At 37.1% G+C, this 24,092-nt stretch overlaps 1 protein-coding gene and 1 long non-coding RNA gene across 3 annotated transcripts; one reads left to right on the top strand and one right to left on the bottom strand.

Moving 5' to 3' along the window:
- Positions 1-2,039: 2,039 nt before the first annotated feature.
- LOC140182550 (uncharacterized) lies at positions 2,040-19,581 on the bottom strand. 2 transcript variants are annotated; one of them, XR_011878346.1, is made up of 4 exons: positions 19,411-19,581; positions 19,266-19,319; positions 19,048-19,102; positions 2,040-2,352 (listed from the first exon to the last, which is right to left on the bottom strand). It is a non-coding gene; the product is annotated as an uncharacterized lncRNA (long non-coding RNA). The 2 variants fall into 2 exon arrangements; XR_011878347.1 differs by lacking the exon at positions 19,048-19,102.
- Positions 19,582-20,788: 1,207 nt separating this feature from the next.
- LOC112774490 (transcription factor bHLH162-like) lies at positions 20,789-21,879 on the top strand. The gene is made up of 2 exons (XM_029297387.2): positions 20,789-21,130; positions 21,618-21,879. The coding sequence occupies exons 1-2, from the start codon at positions 20,900-20,902 to the stop codon at positions 21,786-21,788; spliced, it is 402 nt and encodes a 133-aa protein (XP_029153220.1). The 5' UTR covers positions 20,789-20,899; the 3' UTR covers positions 21,789-21,879.
- The last annotated feature ends 2,213 nt before the right edge of the window (positions 21,880-24,092 follow it).

Below are 24,092 nucleotides of genomic sequence, written 5' to 3'. Positions count from 1 at the left end.
GCAGGAAGGCTTTGTCTTGTTAAATCGGTTATGGCCTCTATCCCGGTTTATGAAATGCAAATTTCTCTTCTCCTGAAGTATGCATGTAATAAAATTGATTCCTTGATGAGACAGTTCTTGTGGAAAGGCCAAGCGACTGGCAAAGGGCTGCCTCTGGTCAGGTGGGAGGTCGCCATAACTCCTAAAAGAGCAGGAGGATTGGGTATTAGGGATACTTCCTGTGCTAACATGGCGCTTCTGGGAAATTTGGTATGGGATTGTCTAAATAACAGTGAGAAGTTGTGGGTGCAGGTTCTGAAGCATAAATATCTCAGGAATCAATCTGGTATTAACGAAAACAGTAGAAATTCTTCATCGGCTACCTGGAAGAACATTGTTAGTGCCTATGAGCATCTCAAGGAAGGGCTTCATTGGAATATTGGAGATGTCCACAAATCAGTTTGGTATGATGAGTAGACTCCTTTTGGTAAGCTTTGCAACTTTGTTCCTTATGAACATATTTCTGAATCAGATTTCATAGTGGCTGACTTGTGGAAAGGGGTGTCTTGGGAGGTTGATAATTTTACCACTCCTATTCCGCATGAGATTAAGCAGTTTATTTGTGGTCTGAGATATCCTAGTTCGACTGAGTTGGAGCCACAGTGGGAGTGGTGGCATGCAGCAACCAAAAAGTATAGTGCAAGGGAGGGTTATAAATTGTTATTAAAGAAAATATTAAATTGGAATGCCAATAGTAATTGGAACTGATTGTGGAATACAAACATTTCGGAGAAATTCAAATTTACTATGTGACTTGACTTACATGATGCTCTACCAACTGAGACCTTTCGATTCAAGTGGCATTTAGCTTCTTCAGATATGTGTAAGAGATGTAACAAGGCGCAGGAGACTATGGAGCATTGCCTTAGAGACTGTGAACGATCAAAGATAATTTGGCATATGTTGGATCCTAGTATCCTGGACTCGACGGCTAGTACTGCTCTTGAAGAGTGATTTTGGAAGGGCTTGGCTAACAATGAGGTGTCCTTTGGTGCAGGACTTTGGTAGGTATGGAGACATAGGTGCAATGACATATTCAATACTGACAACCCTTGGACAGACCACAAGGTTGTTGCCTTGGCCAGAATTACCGCCAAGGACTTACATGTTTAAAGAAATTGAAACAATGCCTTTAGGTCTCTCTGAAATTGCCTGTATTGGGAACCACCGGTAGGCAATAGTTTTAAAGTTAATTGTGATGCAAGCTTGTATATGGATTCAAATTTAGCGGGATTTGAGTGTATTATTAGAGATTCTAAGGGAGATTGGATCTCGGGCTGCTCTGGAAGCATTCTCCCTTGGTCTATCATCAGATGTGAATTATTTGTTGCTTGGAGGGGGCTGGTTTTAGCTTAGGATTGCGGTTTGAGGGATATTATATGTGAAACGGATTGCCTTGACATTCTGCCCATCATGCATGAGCTTAAAAGTGGGTATTCATCTGAAGTAACAGATTTGGTTCACAAGATTCAGGAGCTTTTATCTCGTCCTTGGCTTGTTCACGTTGAATGGCTGTCTCGAGAAGCAAATAGAGCTGCGGATTGGATGGCTAAATATGGTGCCAAGAGTAATTCTAATCATTTTATTTGGTTTGAGCGTTGTGTTGATCTCCAACAAATTATCCGCTCGGATATAGGATAGTGTTTGCTTTGTTTCTTTCCATGTTTAGACACCAAAAAAATATTTAAATTAATAATTTTTAACTTAATAAAATTTAAAATTTCACAATTTCATATAATAAATTGTTCATAATTTATCAATAAAATTTTATAAATAATTTTAAACATCAAAATTTATAATTAAATAGATCAAAACACAAACATATAATGTTCGACTAATAAAAAACATTGACCAAAAATTTTTAACTAAACAAAACTCTAATTATAAAAAATCATAATCATCATTAAGTATTAGTTTCAAGATTTTCATAGTTTCCAAAGCACAAAAGTACCACAAAATAAAAAAAAAAAGTCCCATTCGTACACTACATACTTGATTATATCTCATATCACAATAATCTTGCTTTTTTATTTACTACTACTACATGATTTATATTGCTCAGAGACATGATCATCATAGATATTATGCAATCACAATTCACACCAAAACACAAACATATGCTTGAAAACCAGAAAGGAAATTAAGAAAAAAGTATTTTGTTTAACCAGTAATTTGAATGGATTTAACATCAGGTTTCTTAACTTCTTCCTTAGGAACAATGACAGTAAGAACATCATTCTTTATTAATGGCTTCACCTGATCCATCTTGACGTTCTCGAGGAGCCTAAACTTTCACATGAACTTGCCGCTCACCTACAATATCAGACATACTCACATCAGAAAATAAAAAAATCAGCAACAATATTATTCCAACAAATCAGCAACAATATTATTTCAAAAAATCAACGACTTAAGATAATAAAAAATTATCAAAATTAGTAATTCAATACTATTAACTCAGCAAATCAAGATCACTAAAATAGTAAAATCAGCCTCTCAATCAACATTATTAACAAAAGTACGGAAACAAGCAAAAATAATTCAAACAACAGTGTTTATCAGAGGAAGGATCATTGAGAGAGAGAGAGAGAGAGAGAGAGAGAGAGAGAGAGAGAGAGAGAGAGAGAGAGAGAGAGAGAGAGAGAGAGAGAGAGAGAGCTAACACCCTACCATATAGAGCTTTACGCTTAGGACGTAAATCAAAGGTGGTAAGGCGCTACGATCTCTAAAAGCAAAATACATACATATATAACAAGAATAATATAGTTAGGAGTCTTGAAAAAAAAAATAGATACAATCAAAACAAAAACCAAACATTCATCATTCATGAAAAATAATAAGACTGAAATCTTATATAAAAAACCAACATATATATATATATATATATATATATATATATATATATATTCCAACGAATAAGTATAATCAATCTCTAGACTCGATCTACGAAACAAAGACCTGCCAAAGTATAGATATACATATATATAAAATCCGACTATATCCAAAAGACAAAACACAAAACTTGTTTCTTCGAAATCAACCTTTAAGAGGGACAAAATGTAAGTTATGTACAAGATGGAGAATACTATTTATATACATATACAAAACTCTAAATACAAAATATTCCAAAGGTAAATTTTCACGTCCCAAATTGCGTCCAAAGAGTCTCCAACAAGCTCAACGTGGTGTCATATGTCCTATATCTGAAAACAATAATATATGTATGGATTGAGAATTGGAAATTTTCAGTATGGTGAAGGTGTCCACATAGATATTATTTATAGTCTTGGAAAAGCCAGAGGCATTCTTAGAACTCCGATACTCAGATCAATCTTAAAATTTATTCTAAACTAGAAATCTCGGTAATCTATCTAAGGGATTCTAATCCTAATCTAACTCTTCACCTTCTGCTCTTTCAAACCTCCTAATCACCGGGTGGAACAACCCTCATCACGCCTCCACTATATGAGGGGTTTCTTAGATACATACACACACAAAACAGATAAAGAAAGTACAGGTATAGATAGCAATTACAGCAAATAGATAAGATAGCAGTTAATCACAGATAAGCAATTAGACAAGTAAAAAAAATGCATACTCAAACAATTTATATAAATGCACGTGATGCATGCCTGTGTTACTGGCCATGAGCTCACGTGTCGGTTATTTTGCTAGAACCCGACAGACCCGTTAGCTAACCCGGATATCGTCTCTTAAACATGCACTCACACTCTTGGAATATAATGCCTGCCACACTCTTGGAATATAGTGCCTGCCACACTCATGGGATATAGTGCCCGTTGTATTTTTCGGGATAAAGTGTTCTCACACTCTTGGGATATAGTATCCGACACACTTCACAGGGTAAAGTGCTCCCACACTATTGGGATGTCCACCACACTCTTGGGACATAGTACCCGGCATAATTTTCAATCATAATCATTATCCTCATCTCTCAACATCATAATCCTTTTCATCATACCCAATAAAAATCAATTCTCATTATTTCTCATTATCTTCATTTTATTCAACACTTTTCACTCTAAAATCCACCATTCAAAATCAAACAATACCTCTCACCAATCATTATTAAAATCAACCATTATCATCATTCCATAGCATCATATCAAAGTTTCATCATATAAATTCATTTCACACTCAATCAACATACAATTTAATTCTCAACAACAATATTAATGCACAATTCCCAATAGTTCGGCCTATTTTATGGACAATTAGCCTAAGTTTTCACGTAATAATATATATTAACTATGAGAAACCAAAATCATACCTTAGCCGATTTCTTTCCAAGCCCGAAACACCTCCCTCCTCTCTCCTCTTCTCGAGTTTCTAAGCCTCCAAATCCTTAACAATGAGTTTCCAGCTTCCAAGACTCAAATTCAAGCACCTAAATGCACCAACTTGACTCCAATTAACAGGAACTCAATCTAATATCATTCAATTTAATCATAATCGATACTATGATTTACTAATTCAATAAATTACAAGGGATTAGTGGTTTCTTACTTTATCCACTGATTACATGGATAAAACCCAATTCTAGCTCGTATTAGAGCACCCCTAAATTATCAAAATTACAAAATCTCTCAATATTCAAAACCAAAATCACAGAATTGAAGGGAAGTGAGAATTGGACATAAAATTCAAAATTTCTTACCACTTTGTTCAAATAGTATCGAAGAGCTCGATGAGAAGATCACGTGGACGAAAGCGGCTCATCAATCAGAGCTCCGGATTGAAAGTTACGTGAAATTGAAGTTGGAAGAGATTTGGGATTAGGTTTTATGCTCCACCCCCTCACTTGAACGTGAATTGTAGAATTGGAAGGGGGGGAGTGGCTATCTGCAAGCTTTATATAGGGTTGGATTAAGTGGGCTTGGGTCCATTTGGGTCTGGTTCAATCGGTTCGCACTGTTGGTTTAATTTTGGGTTAAAATTTTTAAAATTAGTGTTAAAATTCGTATTTTAAATATTTTTACTTCTTCAAATTATAAAACTTTATTTTCCTAATCTCCTAGGCTCATAATTAATTTATTAGTTAATTATTTATTAGTTCACCGGGTTTTACAACGCGACATGGAGAGAAAGATCGATGGCGACAAAGAGAGAGAGAGCTCGACGATGACAGAGAGAGACACGGCGAGGGGAAGAAGAACGATGACAGGCGACGAGCAGATTTTCACCTTCCACAGGCGATGATTCCTGATGCTACCACAGTCAGTTCCACTCGGTGGCGACAACACCCTCTACCCGTTCAGCGATGAGTTTGAGCTCTGGTGGCTGAGACGCTGGGTATCGAAGGGTTTAGGGTTGGGTTTTTTCTGTTTTCACTTTCAGAGAGAGAAAGGGGTGGGTGGCCTGAGTATTGGTGGGCACTTTCAGAGAGAGAGAAACGAGTGGGATAGCCTGGGTATTGGGCTTCAGTGTTTTTTTTTTTTAATTTCAGAACAGCGTCATTTTGGATTAGGTTACCACTGTACCAATAATCCTAAAAAAATAGCCAATTCTGACGGTTCATCGATTAATGTCGGTTCGACTGGTTCTTAAACCAATTTTTTACTAGATGATTCTTAGAGTAAACCGAACTGAATGGCTGGTGTAACACCCTACCACATTAAGCTTTACGCTTAAGTCATAAAACGAAGGTGGTGTGGTATTACGACCTCTAAAAGAAAATGAGTACATATAATAGCAGAAGAATTATAATATGCTAGGAGCCTTGAAGAATATGAGAAATAAAAATCGCGAGATAAAAGCGCAACGCTCAAGGAACGAGTTAACTTGCGTGCTAAGAAAACCGTAACTGTCAAACATAAGATAACAAAAGTAGGAATAGAGTGCCAAAGATACAAAATAACAAGCTCCTAACTCAACCTGCGAAGTCAAGACTGGCCGGAGAATATTTACACATATATACATACATATCCAAAACCCAAGAGTACTGATGAGCGGATAATTTATACGCTTTTTGGCATTGTTTTTAGTGTGTTTTTAGTATGATCTAGTTAGTTTTTAGTATATTTTTATTATTTTTTAGTTAAAATTCATTTTTCTGGACTTTACTATGAGTTTGTGTGTTTTTCTATGATTTTAGGTATTTTCTGGCTGAAATTGAGGGTCCTGAGCAAAAATCTGATTCAGAGGCTGAAAAGGACTGCAGATGCTGTTGGATTCTGACCTCCCTGCACTCGAAGTGGATTTTCTGGAGCTACAGAAGCCCAATTGGCGCGCTCTCAACGGCGTTGGAAAGTAGACATCCTGGGCTTTCCAGCAATGTATAATAGTTCATACTTTGCCCGAGATTTGATGGCCCAAACCGGCGTTGCAAATCAGCTTCAGAATTCCCAGCGTTTAACGCTGGAACTGGCATAAAAATTGGAGTTAAACGCCCAAACTGGCATGAAAGCTGGCGTTTAACTCCAGAAAAAGTCTCTACACACGAAAGCTTCAATGCTCAGCCCAAGCACACACTAAGTGGACCCAGAAGTGGATTTTTACGTCATTTACTCATTTCTGTATACCCTAGGTTACTAGTTCACTATTAATAGGATCTTTTGACATTGTATCTGGACCTCATGACACTTTACACGTTTCTTTGTGTACTTCCCACGGTATGAGTCTCTAAACCCCATGGTTGGGGGTGAGGAGCTCTGTTGTGTCTTGATGGATTAATGCAATTACTACTGTTTTTCATTCAATCATGCTTGCTTCCATTGTAAGATATTACTTGTTCTTAAACCGGATGAATGAGATGATCCGTGACACTCATCATCATTCTCAACCATGAACATGTGCCTGACAACCACCTCCGTTCTACCTTAGATTAAGTAGATATCTCTTAGATTCTTTAATCAGAATCTTCGTGGTATAAGCTAGAACTGATGGCGGCATTCAAGAGAATCCGGAAGGTCTAAACCTTGTCTGTGGTATTCTGAGTAGGATTCAATGATTGAATGACTGTGACGAGCTTCAAACTCCTGAGGGCTGGGCGTTAGTGACAGACGCAAAAGAATCACTGGATTCTATTCCGACCTGATTGAGAACCGACAGATGGATAGCCGTGTCGTGACAGGGTGCGTTGAACATTTCCACTGAGAGGATGGGAGGTAGCCACTGACAACGGTGAAACCCTTGCATACAGCTTGCCATGCAAGGAGCCTTGCGTGCTTGAAGAAGAAGACAGTAGGAAAGCAGAGATTCAGAAGATGGAGCATCTCTAAAACCTCAACCTGTTCTCCATTACTGCAAAACAAGTACTTATTTCATGTTTTTTTACTTTTCACAATCAACCCTGATAATTATTGATATCCTGACTAAGATTTACAAGATAACCATAGCTTGCTTCAAGCCGACAATCTCCGTGGGATCGACCCTTACTCACGTAAGGTATTACTTGGACGACCCAGTGCACTTGCTGGTTAGTTGTGCGAAGTTGTAGTGATCACAATTTCGTCCACCAAGTTTTTGGCGCCGTTGCCGGGGATTGTTCGAGTTTGGACAACTGACGGCTTATCTTGTTGCTTAGATTAGGACCGTTTTATTTTTGTTGGTTTAGAGTCTTTTAGTTGAGTCTAGTTTCATATTTTAAGTTTGGTGTCAATTGCATGCTTTTGTTTTTCTTTTAATTTTCGAATTTGCATGTCTTTAGTCCCTTTTTGATCCTTAAAAATTCTAAGTTTGGTGTCCTCTTTGTGTTTTTCCCTTAAAATTTTCGAAAATTAGTGTTTGATTTTCTAAAAATTTTAAGTTTGGTGTCATTTTGTTGTTTTTCTCTTTCCTCATTTCAAAAACCAAATCTTTTTCACAAAAATTTTTCAATCATATCTTTCTAATTGCTAATCTCAAAATCTTTTTAATTAACTAATTGATTCAGTTTTCAATTTGTTTTGATCTTATTTTCTTTTAATTTTCGAATTTTTTATTTTATTTTCCTTTTGTTTTTATTTTATTTTTCGGTTAATTCAAAAGAAAAAATAAATATATTTTTATCTACTTGCAATCCATATCATTTCCCTTTATCCATCATGGACCTAAGTGGAATTGAACAGTCCAGAAGGACTCTGGGGTCTTATGCTAACCCCATTACAGCTGCATATGGGAGTAGCATCTGTACACCTCCCATCAAAGCAAGCAGCTTTGAGCTAAATCCTCAACTCATTATCATAGTGCAGCAAAATTGCCAGTATTCCGGTCTTCCACAGGAAGAGCCTACTGAGTTTCTGGCACAGTTCTTGCAAATTGCTGACACAGTACGTGATAAAGAGGTAGATCAGGATGTCTACAGACTATTACTGTTTCCATTTGCTGTAAAAGATCAAGCTAAGAGGTGGTTGAATAACCAACCTACAGCAAGCATAAGGACATGGAAACAGTTATCAGACAAATTCCTGAATCACTTTTACCCTCCAAAGAGGATGACCCAGCTAAGGCTGGACATCCAAGGCTTTAAACAAGAGGATAATGAATCCCTTTATAATGCCTGGGAGAGGTATAGAGGTATGCTAAGAAAATGCCCCTCTGAAATGTTTTCAGAGTGGGTACAATTAGACATCTTCTACTATGGGCTTACAGAAAAAGCTCAGATGTCTTTAGACCACTCAACTGGTGGATCTATACACATGAGGAAGACGATTGAAGAGGCTCAAGAGCTTATAGATACTGTTGCTAGAAATCAATATTTGTACTCTAGCAATGAATTTTCTACAAAAGAAGAAGTTATGGCAGTAGCCACTGATCCTAATCCTCAAGAACAGATGGTTGAGCTTAATCAGCAATTACACCTGATGACAAAACAGTTAGCAGAATTTAAAGAGATGCTCCAAGAAACTAAAATTGCTAACAAGAATATGGAAGCACAATTGAATCAGACAAGACAGCAACTATCTAAACAGATAACAGAAGAATGCCAAGCTGTTAAATTGAGGAGTGGGAAGACACTGAATAACACTGCTCAAAGTAGCAAAAAGTCAGTAAAGGAACAATTGACAGAGGATAGCCAAACCACTATCCAAAATCCCTCTGAGGATAGTAAGAGCCCAGAGAGGAATGCTATTGGCGTTCAAACGCCAGAAAAGGAGGGAAAGCTGGCGTTAAACGCCCATTCCCTGCCCAGTTCTGGCGTTTGAACGCCAGAAAAGGGGGAAAAGTTGGCGTTAAACGCCCATTTTCCACCCAATCCTGGCGTTCAAACGCAAAAGGGGAACCAGACACCTGAGAGTGCTGATAGTAACCCCTCTAAAAAGACTTCTCCAACCACTTCTGTAAGGAATAAACCTGCAGCAATTAAGGTTGAAGAGTATAGAGCCAAGATGCCTTATCCTCAGAAACTCCGCCAAGCGGAGCAGGATAAGCAATTTGCCCGCTTTGCAGACTATCTAAGGACTCTTGAAATAAAGATTCCGTTTGCAGAGGCACTTGAGCAAATACCTTCTTATGCTAAGTTCATGAAAGAGATCTTAAGTCATAAGAAGGATTGGAGAGAAACTGAAAAAGTATTTCTCACTGAAGAATGCAGTGCAGTCATCCTGAAAAGCTTACCAGAAAAGCTTCAAGATCCAGGAAGCTTTATGATACCATGCACATTAGAAGGCGCTTGCACCAAGACAGCCTTATGTGATCTTGGAGCAAGTATCAATCTAATACCTGCATCCACTATCAGAAAGCTTGGGTTGACTGAAGAAGTCAAACCAACCCGGATATGCCTCCAACTTGCTGATGGCTCCATTAAACATCCATCAGGCATAATAGAGGACATGATTGTCAAGGTTGGGCCATTCGCCTTTCCAACTGACTTTGTGGTGCTGGAAATTGAGGAGCACAATAGTGCAACTCTCATTCTAGGAAGACCTTTCCTAGCAACTGGACGAACTCTTATTGATGTACAAAAAGGGGAAGTAACCCTGAGAGTCAATGAGGATGAGTTCAAGTTGAATGCTGTAAAAGCTATGCAGCATCCAGACACACCAAATGACTGCATGGGCGCTGACATTATTGACTCTCTGGTAGAAGAGATCAATATGGCTGAAAGCCTAGAATCAGAGCTTGAGGACATCTTCAAGGATGCTCAGCCTGATCAAGAAGAACCAGAGGAAACAAAGGAATTTTCGAAAATTCCTCAGGAGGAGGATAAGCCTCCCAAATCTGAACTCAAACCACTACCACCATCCCTGAAGTATGCATTTCTGGGAGAGGGTGACACTTTTTCAGTGATTATAAGCTCTGCTTTAAATCCACAGGAAGAGGAAGCACTGATTCAAGTGCTAAGGACACACAAGACAGCTCTTGGGTGGTCCATAAGTGATCTTAAGGGCATTAGCCCAGCTAGATGCATGCACAAGATCCTGTTGGAGGATAATGCCAAACCAGTGGTCCAACTACAGAGGAGGCTAAATCTAGCCATGAAGGAGGTGGTGCAGAAAGAGGTCACTAAATTACTGGAGGCCGGGATTATTTATCCTATTTCTGATAGCCCCTGGGTGAGCCCTGTTCAAGTTGTCCCCAAAAAGGGAGGCATGACAGTGGTTCATAATGAAAAAAATGAACTGGTTCCTACAAGAACAGTCACAGGGTGGCGTATGTGTATTGACTACAGAAGGCTCAATACAGCCACCAGAAAGGATCATTTTCCTTTACCATTCATAGACCAAATGCTAGAAAGACTAGCTGGTCATGATTATTACTGCTTTTTGGATGGCTATTCAGGTTACAACCAAATTGCAGTAGATCTTCAGGACCAAGAGAAAACAGCATTTACTTGCCCTTTTGGCGTGTTTGCCTACAGAAGGATGCCTTTTGGTCTGTGTAATGCTCCTGCAACCTTTCAGAGATGCATGCTATCCATCTTCTCTGATATGGTGGAGAAATTTCTTGAAGTCTTCATGGATGACTTCTCAGTATATGGAGACTCATTCAGCTCCTGTCTTAACCACCTATCACTTGTCCTGAAAAGGTGCCAAGAGACTAACCTGGTTTTAAACTGGGAGAAATGTCACTTTATGATGACTGAAGGAATTGTCCTTGGACACAAAATTTCAAGCAGGGGAATAGAGGTGGATAAGGCAAAGGTAGAGGTAATTGAAAAATTACCACCACCTGCCAATGCTAAGGCAATCAGAAGCTTTCTGGGGCATGCAGGGTTCTATAGAAGGTTTATAAAGGATTTTTCAAAAATTGCAAAACCTTTGAGCAACCTGCTAGCTGCTGACACACCATTTGTGTTTGATACACAGTGTCTGCAGGCATTTGAGACCCTGAAAGCCAAGCTGGTCACAGCACCAGTCATCTCTGCACCAGACTGGACATTGCCATTTGAACTAATGTGTGATGCCAGTGACCATGCCATTGGTGCAGTGTTGGGACAGAGGCATAACAAGCTTCTGCACGTCATTTATTATGCCAGCCGTGTTCTAAATGATGCACAGAAGAATTACACAACCACTGAAAAAGAGTTACTTGCAGTGGTCTATGCCATTGACAAGTTTAGATCCTATCTAGTGGGATCCAAAGTGATTGTGTACACTGACCATGCTGCTCTTAAATACTTACTCACAAAGCAGGATTCAAAACCCAGGCTTATAAGATGGGTGTTGCTTCTGCAAGAGTTTAATATAGAAATAAGAGACAGAAAAGGGACAGAGAACCAAGTAGCTGATCATCTATCCCGAATAGAACCAGTAGCTGGGGCGTCCCTCCCTTCTACTGAGATCTCTGAGACTTTCCCAGATGAGCAACTCTTTGCCATTCAGGAAGCTCCATGGTTTGCAGATATTGCAAATTATAAAGCTGTGAGGTTCATACCCCAGGAGTACAGCAGAGTGCAAAGAAAGAAATTAATTTCAGATGCCAAGTACTACCTATGGGATGAGCTGTATCTCTTTAAGAGATGTGCAGACGGAATGATCCGCAGATGTGTACCCAGAGAAGAAACACAAAGGATCTTATGGCACTGCCATGGATCACAGTATGGAGGACATTTTGGAAGTGAGCGAACAGCCACTAAAGTCCTCCAATGTGGCTTCTACTGGCCTACTCTCTATAGAGATGCCCGAGAGTTTGTGCGTAACTGTGACAGTTGCCAAAGAGCTGGTAACTTGCCTCACGGATATGCCATGCCTCAACAAGGGATATTAGAGATTGAATTGTTTGATGTATGGGGGATTGACTTCATGGGTCCATTCCCACCATCATACTCAAACACTTACATTCTGGTGGCAGTGGATTATGTATCTAAGTGGGTAGAAGCAATTGCTACACCCACTAATGATACCAAGACCGTGCTGAAATTCCTCCAGAAACACATCTTCAGCAGGTTTGGTGTTCCCAGAGTACTAATCAGTGACGGGGGCACTCATTTCTGCAATAAACAGCTATACTCTGCTATGGTCAGATATGGAATTAGCCACAAAGTGGCAACTCCGTATCATCCACAGACAAATGGGCAAGTTGAAATCTCTAACAGAGAGCTAAAAAGAATCCTAGAACGGACTGTGATAGCCCGAAGAAAGGATTGGGCAAAAAGCTTGGATGATGCTCTGTGGGCATATAGAACAGCATTCAAGACTCCTATAGGAACCTCTCCATACCAACTGGTGTATGGGAAGGCCTGTCATCTGCCCGTGGAATTGGAACATAAAGCCTACTAGCAACCAGGTTCCTAAACATGGACGCTCAGTTAGCTGGTGAAAAAAGATTGCTCCAACTAAATAAGCTAGAGGAGTTCAGACTCAATGCCTTTGAAAATACAAAAATTTATAAGGAAAAGGCAAAGAAATGGCATGACAAGAAATTGTCATCCAGAGTCTTTGAGCCAGGACAAAAAGTTCTGCTCTTCAACTCTAGGCTCAAATTGTTCCCAGGAAAGCTTAAATCCCGGTGGCGGGGTCCGTATGTGATTACAGGAGTATCACCATATTGATATGTTGAGCTCCAGGATACTGAGTCTGACAAAAAGTTCATTGTTAATGGACAGATGATCAAGCATTATCTTGAAAACAATTTTGAGCAGGAATGCTCAAAACTGAGGCTGGAATGATCCTCAGTAAAGGTCCAGCTAAAGACAATAAAGAAGCGCTTGCTGGGAGGCAATCCAGTCATTAGCAGGCTATATGTTTTATTTCTACAGAGGCAATTATCAAAATTTAAGGAATTCACAGAGTTACAGAAGGATTCAGTGAAAAAAGCAGAGAAAAAGAGCTTACTGGCGAAAAAACGCCAGTAAGGGGCATTTTGGGCGTTAAACGCCAGAATGGGCACCATTCTGGGCGTTTAACACCAGTAAGGGTGCCATTTTGGGCGTTAAACGCCAGAATGGGCACCATTCTGGGCGTTTAACGCCAGGTGTGCAACATCCTGGGCGTTTAGCAAAACGCCCAGTGATAAAGGGGATTCTCGCGTTTAACGCCAGCCAGGGCACACACCCACATTGGCTAGCAAATGGGCGTTAAACGCCAGAATGGGTGCCATTCTGGGCGTTTAACGCCAGAAAGGTGGGGGACCAAGATTTTGCTTTCCGATCAAATTTTTTCAAACTTTCCTTTTCTTACGCATACTTTTCTACATAAACACATTTCAACCTTTCATCATTCACCTTCAAATCTTCAAAAATCAAAATCATTCTTCAAATCCCTCTCAAATCAATCCCAAATATTGTTCAAAAACTCATCCTTCTCTCAAATTCTCTCCATATCTTCTCAAATCTCCTTTCAATTTTTTTCGAAATCTCCTCCCCCCTTATAAAAACACGTTCGGCCTCCTCATTCCCCCACACCATTCGAATTTGCTCTTCTCCTCTCTCTCTTCTTTCCTTTCTTTTGCTTGAGGACAGGCAAACCTCTAAGTTTGGTGTGCTTTTCCGTGATCACTAAGCCAAGATTCATCAAGATCATGGCTCCCAAGGGAAAACAAACCAATTTAAGAGGAAAGAAAGAGAATAATCCAAAGAATCTTTGGAATCAAGAGAAGTTCTCAACCAAAGAACATGAAGACCATTATCACAAAATAATGGGTCTGAGGTCAGTGATCCCGGAAGTTAAATTTGATCTAAAAGAAGATGAATATCCGGGGATCCAAGAGCAAATTCGAAACAGAGGATGGGAAGTTCTAACCAATCCTGAGATAAAGGTTGGAAGAAATATGGTTCAGGAATTCTAGTCAAATCTGTGGCTGACAGATAAGCAGAGAATGACTGGAACTGCTTACCATACTTATAGAACCATGGTCAGAGGGAAAGTTATCTACTTCCATCTGGACAAAATAAGAGAAATCTTCAAATTGCCTCAACTGCAAGATGATCCTGAATCCTTTAATAGGAGAATGGTGAGAGCAAATAAAGGGTTGGATCAAGTTCTAGAGGACATATGCCTCCCTGGAACTAAGTGGATAACCAATTCAAAGGGTGTCCCAAACCAACTCAAGAGGGGAGACCTCAAACCAATTGCAAGAGGTTGGCTAGACTTTATTGGGCGTTCCATATTGCCCACTAGCAACCGTTCTGAGATCACTATCAAGAGAGCAGTGATGATTCATTGCATTATGCTTGGAAAAGAAGTGGAGGTTCATCATGTGATTGCTTGTGAGATCTACACAATTGCAAATAAGAATTCCACTGAAGCCAAATTGGCTTACCCAAGCTTGATCTCCTTGCTCTGTAAAGAGGCTGGGGTAAAGATGGGAGTAGATGAATTCATACCCATTGAACATCCAATCACCAAGAAGTCAATGGAAGGACAAATGCAAGACAACTCTATCAAAAGGAGGGCGCATGAGTTCCTCCCTGAATTTCCTGAAATTGGCTACTGGGCCAGCCTAGAAGCATCTATCACCAAGTTGCAAGAAACTATGGAGCAACTTAAGGAAGAACAGCAGAATCAGAACTGCATGCTCTGCAAATTGCTGAAGGAACAAGAGAAGCAGGGGCGTGAACTTCAAGAACTGAAACGCCAAAAATTCTCCCCTCAATTTGAGAGAGCATCCACTTCTCAAAATCAAGGTTGTTGAGTCCTAACTCTGTGAAAACCTCTATCATTAGGAGCCTATTTAAATTTTTGTTTTCTATTTTTAGTCTCATCTTATATCTATTTTTGAGTCTTGTTCTTAATTCATAATTAATAAAATTTAAAATTCATGTCTTAAAGCTATGAGTGTCCTATGAATCCATCACCTCTCTTAAATGAAAAAATGCTTTAATCACAAAAGAACAAGAAGTACAGGATTTCGAAATTATCCTTGAAACTAGTTGAATTAGTTTGATGTGGTGACAATAATTTTTGTTTTCCGAATGAATGCTTGAACAGTGCATATGTCTTTTGAATTTGTTGTTTTGAGAATGTTAAAATTGTTGGCTCTTGAAAGAATGAAAGAAAAAGAGAACTGTTATTGAGGATATGAAAAATCATCAGATTGATTCTTGAAGCAAGAAAAAGCAGTGATTCAAAAAAAAAAAGAGAGAGAGAAGAAATAGAAGAAAAAGAAAGAAATAAAGTTGTGACCCAAGGAAAAAAAGAGTGTGCTTAAGAACCCTGGACACCTCTAATTGGGGACTCTAGCAAAGCTGGGTCATAATCTGAAAAGGTTCACCCAAGTATATGTCTGTGGCATGTATGTATCCGGTGGTAATACTGGAAGACAGAGTGCTTTGGGCCACAGCCAAGACTCATACACTAGATATGTTCAAGAATCATTATACTTAACTAGGAGAATCAATAACACTATCTGAGTTCTGAGTTCCTATAGATGCCAATCATTCTGAACTTCAAAGAAGAAAGTGAGATGCCAAAACTGTTCGGAAGCAAAAAGCTACTAGTCCCGCTCATCTAATTGGAGCTAAGTTTCCTTGATATTTTGGAGTCTATAGTATATTCTCTTCTTTTTATCCTACTTTGATTTTCAGTTGCTTGGGGACAAGCAACAATTTAAGTTTGGTGTTGTGATGAGCGGATAATTTATACGCTTTTTGGCATTGTTTTTAGTGTGTTTTTAGTATGATCTAGTTAGTTTTTAGTATATTTTTATTAGTTTTTAGTTAAAATTCACTTTTCTGGACTTTACTATGAGTTTGTGTGTTTTTCTGTGATTTCAGGTATTTTCTGGCTGAAATTGAGGGTCCTGAGCAAAAATCTGATTCAGAGGCTGAAAAGGACTGCAGATGCTGTTGGATTCTGACCTCCCTACACTCGAAGTGGAATTTCTAGAGCTACAGAAGCCCAATTGGCGTGCTCTCAATGGCGTTGAAAAGTAGACATCCTGGGCTTTCCAGCAATGTATAATTGTCCATACTTTGCCCGAGATTTGATGGCCCAAACCGGCGTTGCAAATCAGCTTCAGAATTCCCAGCGTTTAACGCTGGAACTGGCATAAAAATTGGAGTTAAACGCCCAAACTGGCATGAAAGCTGGCGTTTAACTCCAGAAAAAGTCTCTACACATGAAAGCTTCAATGCTCAGCCCAAGCACACACTAAGTGGACCCAGAAGTGGATTTTTACGTCATTTACTCATTTCTGTATACCCTAGGTTACTAGTTCACTATTAATAGGATCTTTTGACATTGTATCTGGACCTCATGACACTTTACACATTTCTTTGTGTACTTCCCATGGTATGAGTCTCTAAACCCCATGGTTGGGGGTGAGGAGCTCTGCTGTGTCTTGATGGATTAATGCAATTACTACTGTTTTTCATTCAATCATGCTTGCTTCCATTCTAAGATATTACTTGTTCTTAAACCGGATGAATGAGATGATCCGTGACACTCATCATCATTCTCAACCATGAATGTGTGCCTGACAACCACCTCCGTTCTACCTTAGATTAAGTAGATATCTCTTGGATTCTTTAATCAGAATCTTCGTGGTATAAGCTAGAACTGATGGCGACATTCAAGAGAATCCGGAAGGTCTAAACCTTGTCTGTGGTATTCTGAGTAGGATTCAATGATTGAATGACTGTGACGAGCTTCAAACTCCTGAGGGCTGGGCGTTAGTGACAGACGCAAAAGAATCACTGGATTCTATTCCGACCTGATTGAGAACCGACAGATGGATAGCCGTGTCGTGACAGGGTGCGTTGAACATTTCCACTGAGAGGATGGGAGGTAGCCACTGACAACGGTGAAACCCTTGCATACAGCTTGCCATGGAAGGAGCCTTGCGTGCTTGAAGAAGAAGACAGTAGGAAAGCAAAGATTCAGAAGATGGAGCATCTCCAAAACCTCAACCTGTTCTCCATTACTGCAAAACAAGTACTTATTTCATGTTCTTTTACTTTTCACAATCAACCCTGATAATTATTGATATCCTGACTAAGATTTACAAGATAACCATAGCTTGCTTCAAGCCGACAATCTCCGTGGGATCGACCCTTACTCACGTAAGGTATTACTTGGACGACCCAGTGCACTTGCTGGTTAGTTGTGCGAAGTTGTAGTGATCACAATTTCGTCCACCAAGTACATATACACAATCTTGCCTCTCCATAAATCTCTAAGAGGATAAAAAAGGACAAGTTATACGGAGAGAAAGCTAAGTACATATATATACATCACTGTACAACAAAACTATACAACAACACTATCCAGTAACCCCTCTGCTTTAAGAGTCCAGATGCCTAACGAGATGACTCCCGACCTGCATTTGAAAAACAACAACATAGTATGGAATGAGAACCGGAGGTTCTCAGTATGGTAAAGGTGCCACACACATAAGATATAAGGTCCTGGGAATGCCAGAGGCAATCCTAGAACGCCGACACTCAGATTATAGAGCTTAAGGTATTAAACAGAAGCCATAAAAGGTGGTTTTCTAAGAGTATCTAAAATTAACTTAACTTAACCTTAAGTCTAAACCCCATATTGCCGTTCCTCCCTACCTCCACTTCCTTCAGTATTTCACAGACAGTTAAACAGATATAAGCAAGCACAAGAAATTTACAAATACAACAGGTAACAATTACACATTTAACATGGCAAATACAATTAGGCACACCCAACTAATGCACAAGCAAGTAATTCGAGTAATATGCAGATGATGCATGCCTGTCCTACGGCTAATGAGGCTCATCTGTCGGTTATCCAGCCAACCCGACAAGTCTGAATTGTACTTAGACTGTCCCCCGACGTGCATCCCCATGAGTCTATGCATAGCTTTATCTCAAATAATCAATATTGCTCAATAGGGGGTAACATTCCCGGGAATTTATATTGTACCCGGTCACACTTACGTCGTAGGGTCAACAGAGTATCGAGTTTTCTACCTGGTACACGTGGTGGCAAGCCACGACACTTTATCCAGAGAATCTCATATCTCAGATTATTCAATTTCATAAGCCATATAAATAATTCAATTATAATTCATCAACATCCACATCATCCTCAATTGCATCTCATTCATCATCATACATCAATCATATTCAATCCTTATCCTTCATTATCACACCTCCCATTCCGTCCATCAATAGTTCCATTTCAAAACATAATTCATCCTTTTCTAAATGAATCAAACTTAAAACATACTCATTTCCTTAATAACTCAAAAATAAACCATATAACCTTTGAATCTAAATCTTTTTAAATAATCATATTAACAAAGTCTCTAATTTTTATAAAATTTCGGCAGCATCTCCTCTAAAACTCGGACTTTGCCACCCTTTTCGGGTTCAACCCTGCATTCTTTTCAATTCAACATACCCTTCTTCATCATCATAATAATCACCATAATAAATCTATCTCAGATCAACAATTATACTCGTACAATATTCAAATCCAACAACCAAAATTTAACTAAGAATCATAGTTCACAAATCCTAGACTTTTAACACAAAATACCTCATATCAATAATTTACCAAATCACCAGTTAATCCACAAGCACCAACCAAATATATTTGACAACAAATTACTAAACATTAACATACACCTGCATTCCAACTTATCCTATGGTCATCTAGCCTAAGTTTTCACAGAATATTATATATTAAATGCAAGAAACCTAAATCATACCTTGGCCGATTTCCACGTAATGACCAAAGTAATTTATTCAAAACCAAGGTAGCCCCTTCAAAATTCAACTAATTAGCTTCCTCCAAGTTCCAATATTCACAATTTCAAGTTCTAATTATTTATTCACAACATAATACACATTTATAACACATATATACCCAATTTAATACTCAAAGCTCAAATTTAATGAAATTAAAATAAAATTATCATATCCTCACCTTACCCAAGCTTCACATAAGCAAGAGGAACGTTTTTCTCAAGCTAATTGGATCCTAAAACATCAGAAATCAAAGAAATTCAACCTTCCCATTGAAAATTTGAAAATTGAGGGAAAAGAGGGCCGAGAGTGATTAAATAAGTTACCAGTAAAATTGTTCCGGTAGAAATATAGAGTTCGACGCGATGGACGCGTGGCCGCAAACGATGCGGCGATCGGAGCTCGGACGGAGAAGTTACGGGGATCGAAAATTTACCGTAAGGTTACGGAAGCTTTCTCCCCTCCCTGGAAGCGTTTCACGCTGCTGCATCCAAATGAAGGAGAGAAAGGAGTTCGGCTTCATTTAATGAGTTGGTCCGGTTGGACCGACGGCCCGGTTCGGATTCGGTTCAACTGGTTTGGCCCGTTCGGTCCAATCTTGGACCGTTTTTTCGAAATTAGTGTCAAAATTTTTGTTTCGATGATCTCTATCCTAATTTAATATAATATTCACGTTTCTAATATTTCTTATTAAAAACTAATTTATTAACTAATTACTTATTAATTTAATCGGAGTTTACAGCTAGTTTTCAGTTAATCCAATTAAACCGTCCAGTTCGATTCGGTTTTTAAAATTATGAATTTAACATATTTAATTAAATTATTATTTAATAATTTTTAATTATTAATTTTATATAAAAATAATTACATATAAATTTTTATCTAATTTTATAATAATGTTAATCCATATGTGAAAATAATAATTAAAATGTTAATTACACAATCACGTTAATTTTTTTAAGAATTTTAAATTATGATATTTAGATGAAAATATTTTCAGGTAGTTTTTAATACATTAGAAAGTTTTACCTTTATTGTTGACCAAAGAGCTAACAATTTTGTCCACTGCCTATACTACTGTTCATAACAATCGCATTCATATATATATATATATATATATATATATATATATATATATATATATATATATATATATATATATATATATAGATATATATATATACACGTGCACATATATATGTCTAGTAATTCAGTTCTTGCAAAGTGCAAAAGCTACCTTCTAGTCTTCTAGATTATAATTGGGTAACCCTGGAGAAATAAACATGGATCAATTGGGAAGTAGAAGTGAAGCTTCTCCATCTTCAACCAACGACAAGAAGATTGAGAGAAGGCTCATTGAGAAAAAGAGAAGGAACCACATGAGGATGCTCTACTCCAAACTCAACTCTCTTCTCTCTATGGACCACAACTCCATTAGTCTCAAGGTATATTCTCTGTCTCTTTCTCTTCTCTCTAGCTACTAATTTTATTTAAAGAAGTGTTAAGAAATCAACAAATTTTATGATTTATAATATATATTAATTAATTATTATTAATATTTTTAATAATGTAAAATTATATTTAATAATATAAAATTATTAATTTTTTTTACTGATTAAATACACATCAAATTTTAATAAAAATATTAATTTTTAGACTTTATTTTTATTTATAATAATCATTATTATAAAATAAATGTAAAAGGAAGCGCTGCCATTGGCTGATCGATCAAGTGGATAAGGCCATAAACTATATAAAAAATTTAGAGGAGAAGGTGAAGATGGCTAAGGAGAAGAGAGAGAGAGCTTGTTAGGAATGGGAAGAAACAGGACACGTGGCGCTGGCGGCCTTCGTGATCTCTCGAAACCGCCACAGCTAATGGTTCATGAAATGGGTTCATATCTTCAAATTGTAATGACATGTGGATTAGATTCCCAGTTCATATTCTCTGAAATCATTCGTATTCTGAATGAAGAGAACATTGATGTCAAGAGTGTCAAATCCTCACTCGTCGAAAATTCCATGCACCATGTTGTTCATGCAGAGGTATACTTACATACATTTATACAAACTGTAGAATTATTTTGGGTTTATTTGTATATTTTGACTATTTTAAATTAATTAGATTTTAACATAAGTGCTTCTAATAAATCCGAAATTAAATCTTATTAATTAAGGGGTAGATATTGCTGGTTAAGAATTTTACAACAAGAAATGTATTAAAATTTTATTTTATTTATCCCGGACCAAACATTCTTTTTAATAACCTTTAATTAATTAATTAATTCGCATAATATATAAAAATTCTTAAAATATAATACCACTAATTTGTTTTCCAAGATAGGACCAAACCTGAAATCATTTTTATTTTTGCCAAATAATTTAAACTCTCTATTAGCTTGATGTTCTTGATGTTATGTTACGTAGCAATACACATGGTCCTTATTAAATAACTAGAGAAATTCTTTTAATGCTTTTTAGTTTCTCTTTATAAACTACTTAATTGATTAATTATTTGTGGACTTTTGTGCAGATTTCACAATTTTTGCTTCAGTTGGGTGCAACTAAAGTAAGTGAGAGATTGAAAAGGTTTGTGAATGAACCAACCAGTGAAATTGAATTACAATCTGATCATCAGTTATTGGATTTTGAGATTGATACTGATGAATTAGCGGAGCTTCTAGATTTTTTAGAAGAGAAATGATGAGGAGAATACTTTTTATTAACATTGGCCAAGACCGTGTTAATACTTTATTTTTATGTTATTAGAATTTAGAATTTAAGATTTATAAAAATATTTTATTGATCAAATATTGACAAAATTAAAAATAATTTTTTTAGTTACCTAACATGTTTTTCTTAGAATAAGCAATGATTTGCTCTGATTATGTTTTTGCATAATGGGATTGTTTTGGTTGAAGAACGAAAACTTTTACTAAATTTGTGAAGAATATGCATGTATATTACCCTTCCATAACGTCTAATGAGATAAAGAGAAAAAAAAGAGGAAAAGAGAGAACGTGAAAAAAAATAGTTGGGTAAAATTTAATTTTAAAATAAATTGGTTAAAATCAACTTATTATAAATAGTTGGTTTTTTATTTAGTTGGACTTTATTCAATTCTTCTAAATAAAAATACATGAAAAGACAAGATTTGTGCATGGTTAGATTATGTTTCAAGTATAAAATAAATTTAAACAGATATGTATTTATCTACTCAACAATGTATTCCTTAACAAATTTCTTTGTTTATATACAGAGTGTATTAAGTATTCTTAAGTTTTTTTTAAATTAATTTGAGTTAGTTGAGTAGTCAACTCGTTTGTTTGCAACAAATTTTTAAATGAAATTCAGATCCATAATAAATTAATTTTTGACCTATCAAAATATTCTTAAATTTTTTAAATTCAATAATCACTTCATGATATATAACTCTTACTTAAGCAGAAGAAAGAGAAAGAAGAAAAATTATAAGGAGCTAAGATTTAGTGACAGATTACTATATTTACATGATCTTCACTTCGTCATCATTCCGTAAGTATATTATAATTATGTGTTTTAATTAAGTCTCGACATTCATACGTCATAGAATAATAATGCACATAAATACAAAAAAGGACAAATTAAAGACACAAAATTTTCTTAAACATTGTATCTGATCAAACTTAATTAGGAAAAAGTGAATACAACTTTTTTTCGGCTTCCTTAGCTTGTTTCTGGATTTGTATATGTTTGCTGTAAGAATCGCGGTTAATTAACCGCCTAATTAGTTAATTAATAATGTTTAAATTAAGTTTTAAAAATTTAGAATGAGAATTTGAGAATTTAAATATGATTTTTGGACTCAACAGATTTTTCTGAGTCAGAAAATGTATTTTCTATGAAAAATAAAAAAAATTGCGAATCAGCAGTTGAACCGGTTGAACTAGTTCAAGTCTGCTCGGTACTGCGCAAAAAAAAATTGAAAGCAGTCAAAAACCTTAGAAAAATATTAAAAATGAAAAACCGGACATTAATTTTAAAGGTTTGGCCCGAAGTTGAGCAGACAGGTTAAAAACACTAACAAGTTAGATCGGATCCAAGTTGAGCACAAACCCAACATATATATAGGTTCATTTAATGAACCCACTTCACACAAACATTTGAAACATAGCACCACCAGCTGATAAGAGAAGAAGGAGAAGAAGCTCCATTATCACTATTCACATAGAGCTTCACAAGCTCATATCTTAAGCTACAGAACTCCGATCGCAGCACTGTTTGCGGCTACGCGTTCCTTGTGAAGAGCTCTACAAAACCCATCCACGAAACTAGTGAGGTAACCACGAAATCTTTTCAGTTCTTCTAATCAAAATTTTGAAAATTTAGGGCTTTTGATTAAGTGAAATTTTGTGATTTTGGGTGTTTAGGTGCACTCTAGCCATTGATTGGCATTGGATTTGGCATCCGAATCTGTTGAATAAGGTGAGTTGTTCTTGAATCCTTGTGAAATTTTAATTATGATGAGTCCTAGGTTGATTAGTGATGATTTGTGTGTATATAGCTTGATTACTGTGAGTTTGGAACCTATTGGAACTTGTTGGTTCTTGTTGGAGTGGAAGTGGAGGCTTGCTTGTGGTTGAAAACTTGAGTTGTGCTCATTTTGGGGTTTTGGTTCATATTGGAAATCGGCCAATGTATGGTTTCGGTTTCATCTATGTAGTATATAATATTCATGGACACTTAAACTAGTGACCTATAGGATAAGTTTGATTTGATGTGGTTGTTGATGATGGTTGGTTGATGAGGTATGATGAATTGAATTTGTTAATGTTGATAATGAGAATTTATAGTGATGGAATGATGATTGGTGAATGTGTTGATGGAGGATTAATTTTAATATTAAATATAATTGATGTTGATGGTTGAGAATAGTGAAATGTGATGAAAAATTGTATAAATGGTAAATTGTGACACAAGAGGGTAGATTGTGCTATAAATGAAAGTTTGATATTGATTTAGTTGGATG

This window comes from Arachis hypogaea, chromosome 3 (genome assembly GCF_003086295.3).
Source record: "Arachis hypogaea cultivar Tifrunner chromosome 3, arahy.Tifrunner.gnm2.J5K5, whole genome shotgun sequence".
NCBI classification, from domain to species: Eukaryota; Viridiplantae; Streptophyta; class Magnoliopsida; order Fabales; family Fabaceae; genus Arachis; species Arachis hypogaea.
Note: the sequence above shows the minus strand (reverse complement) of the source record. Positions and strands in the feature narration are given on the sequence as shown.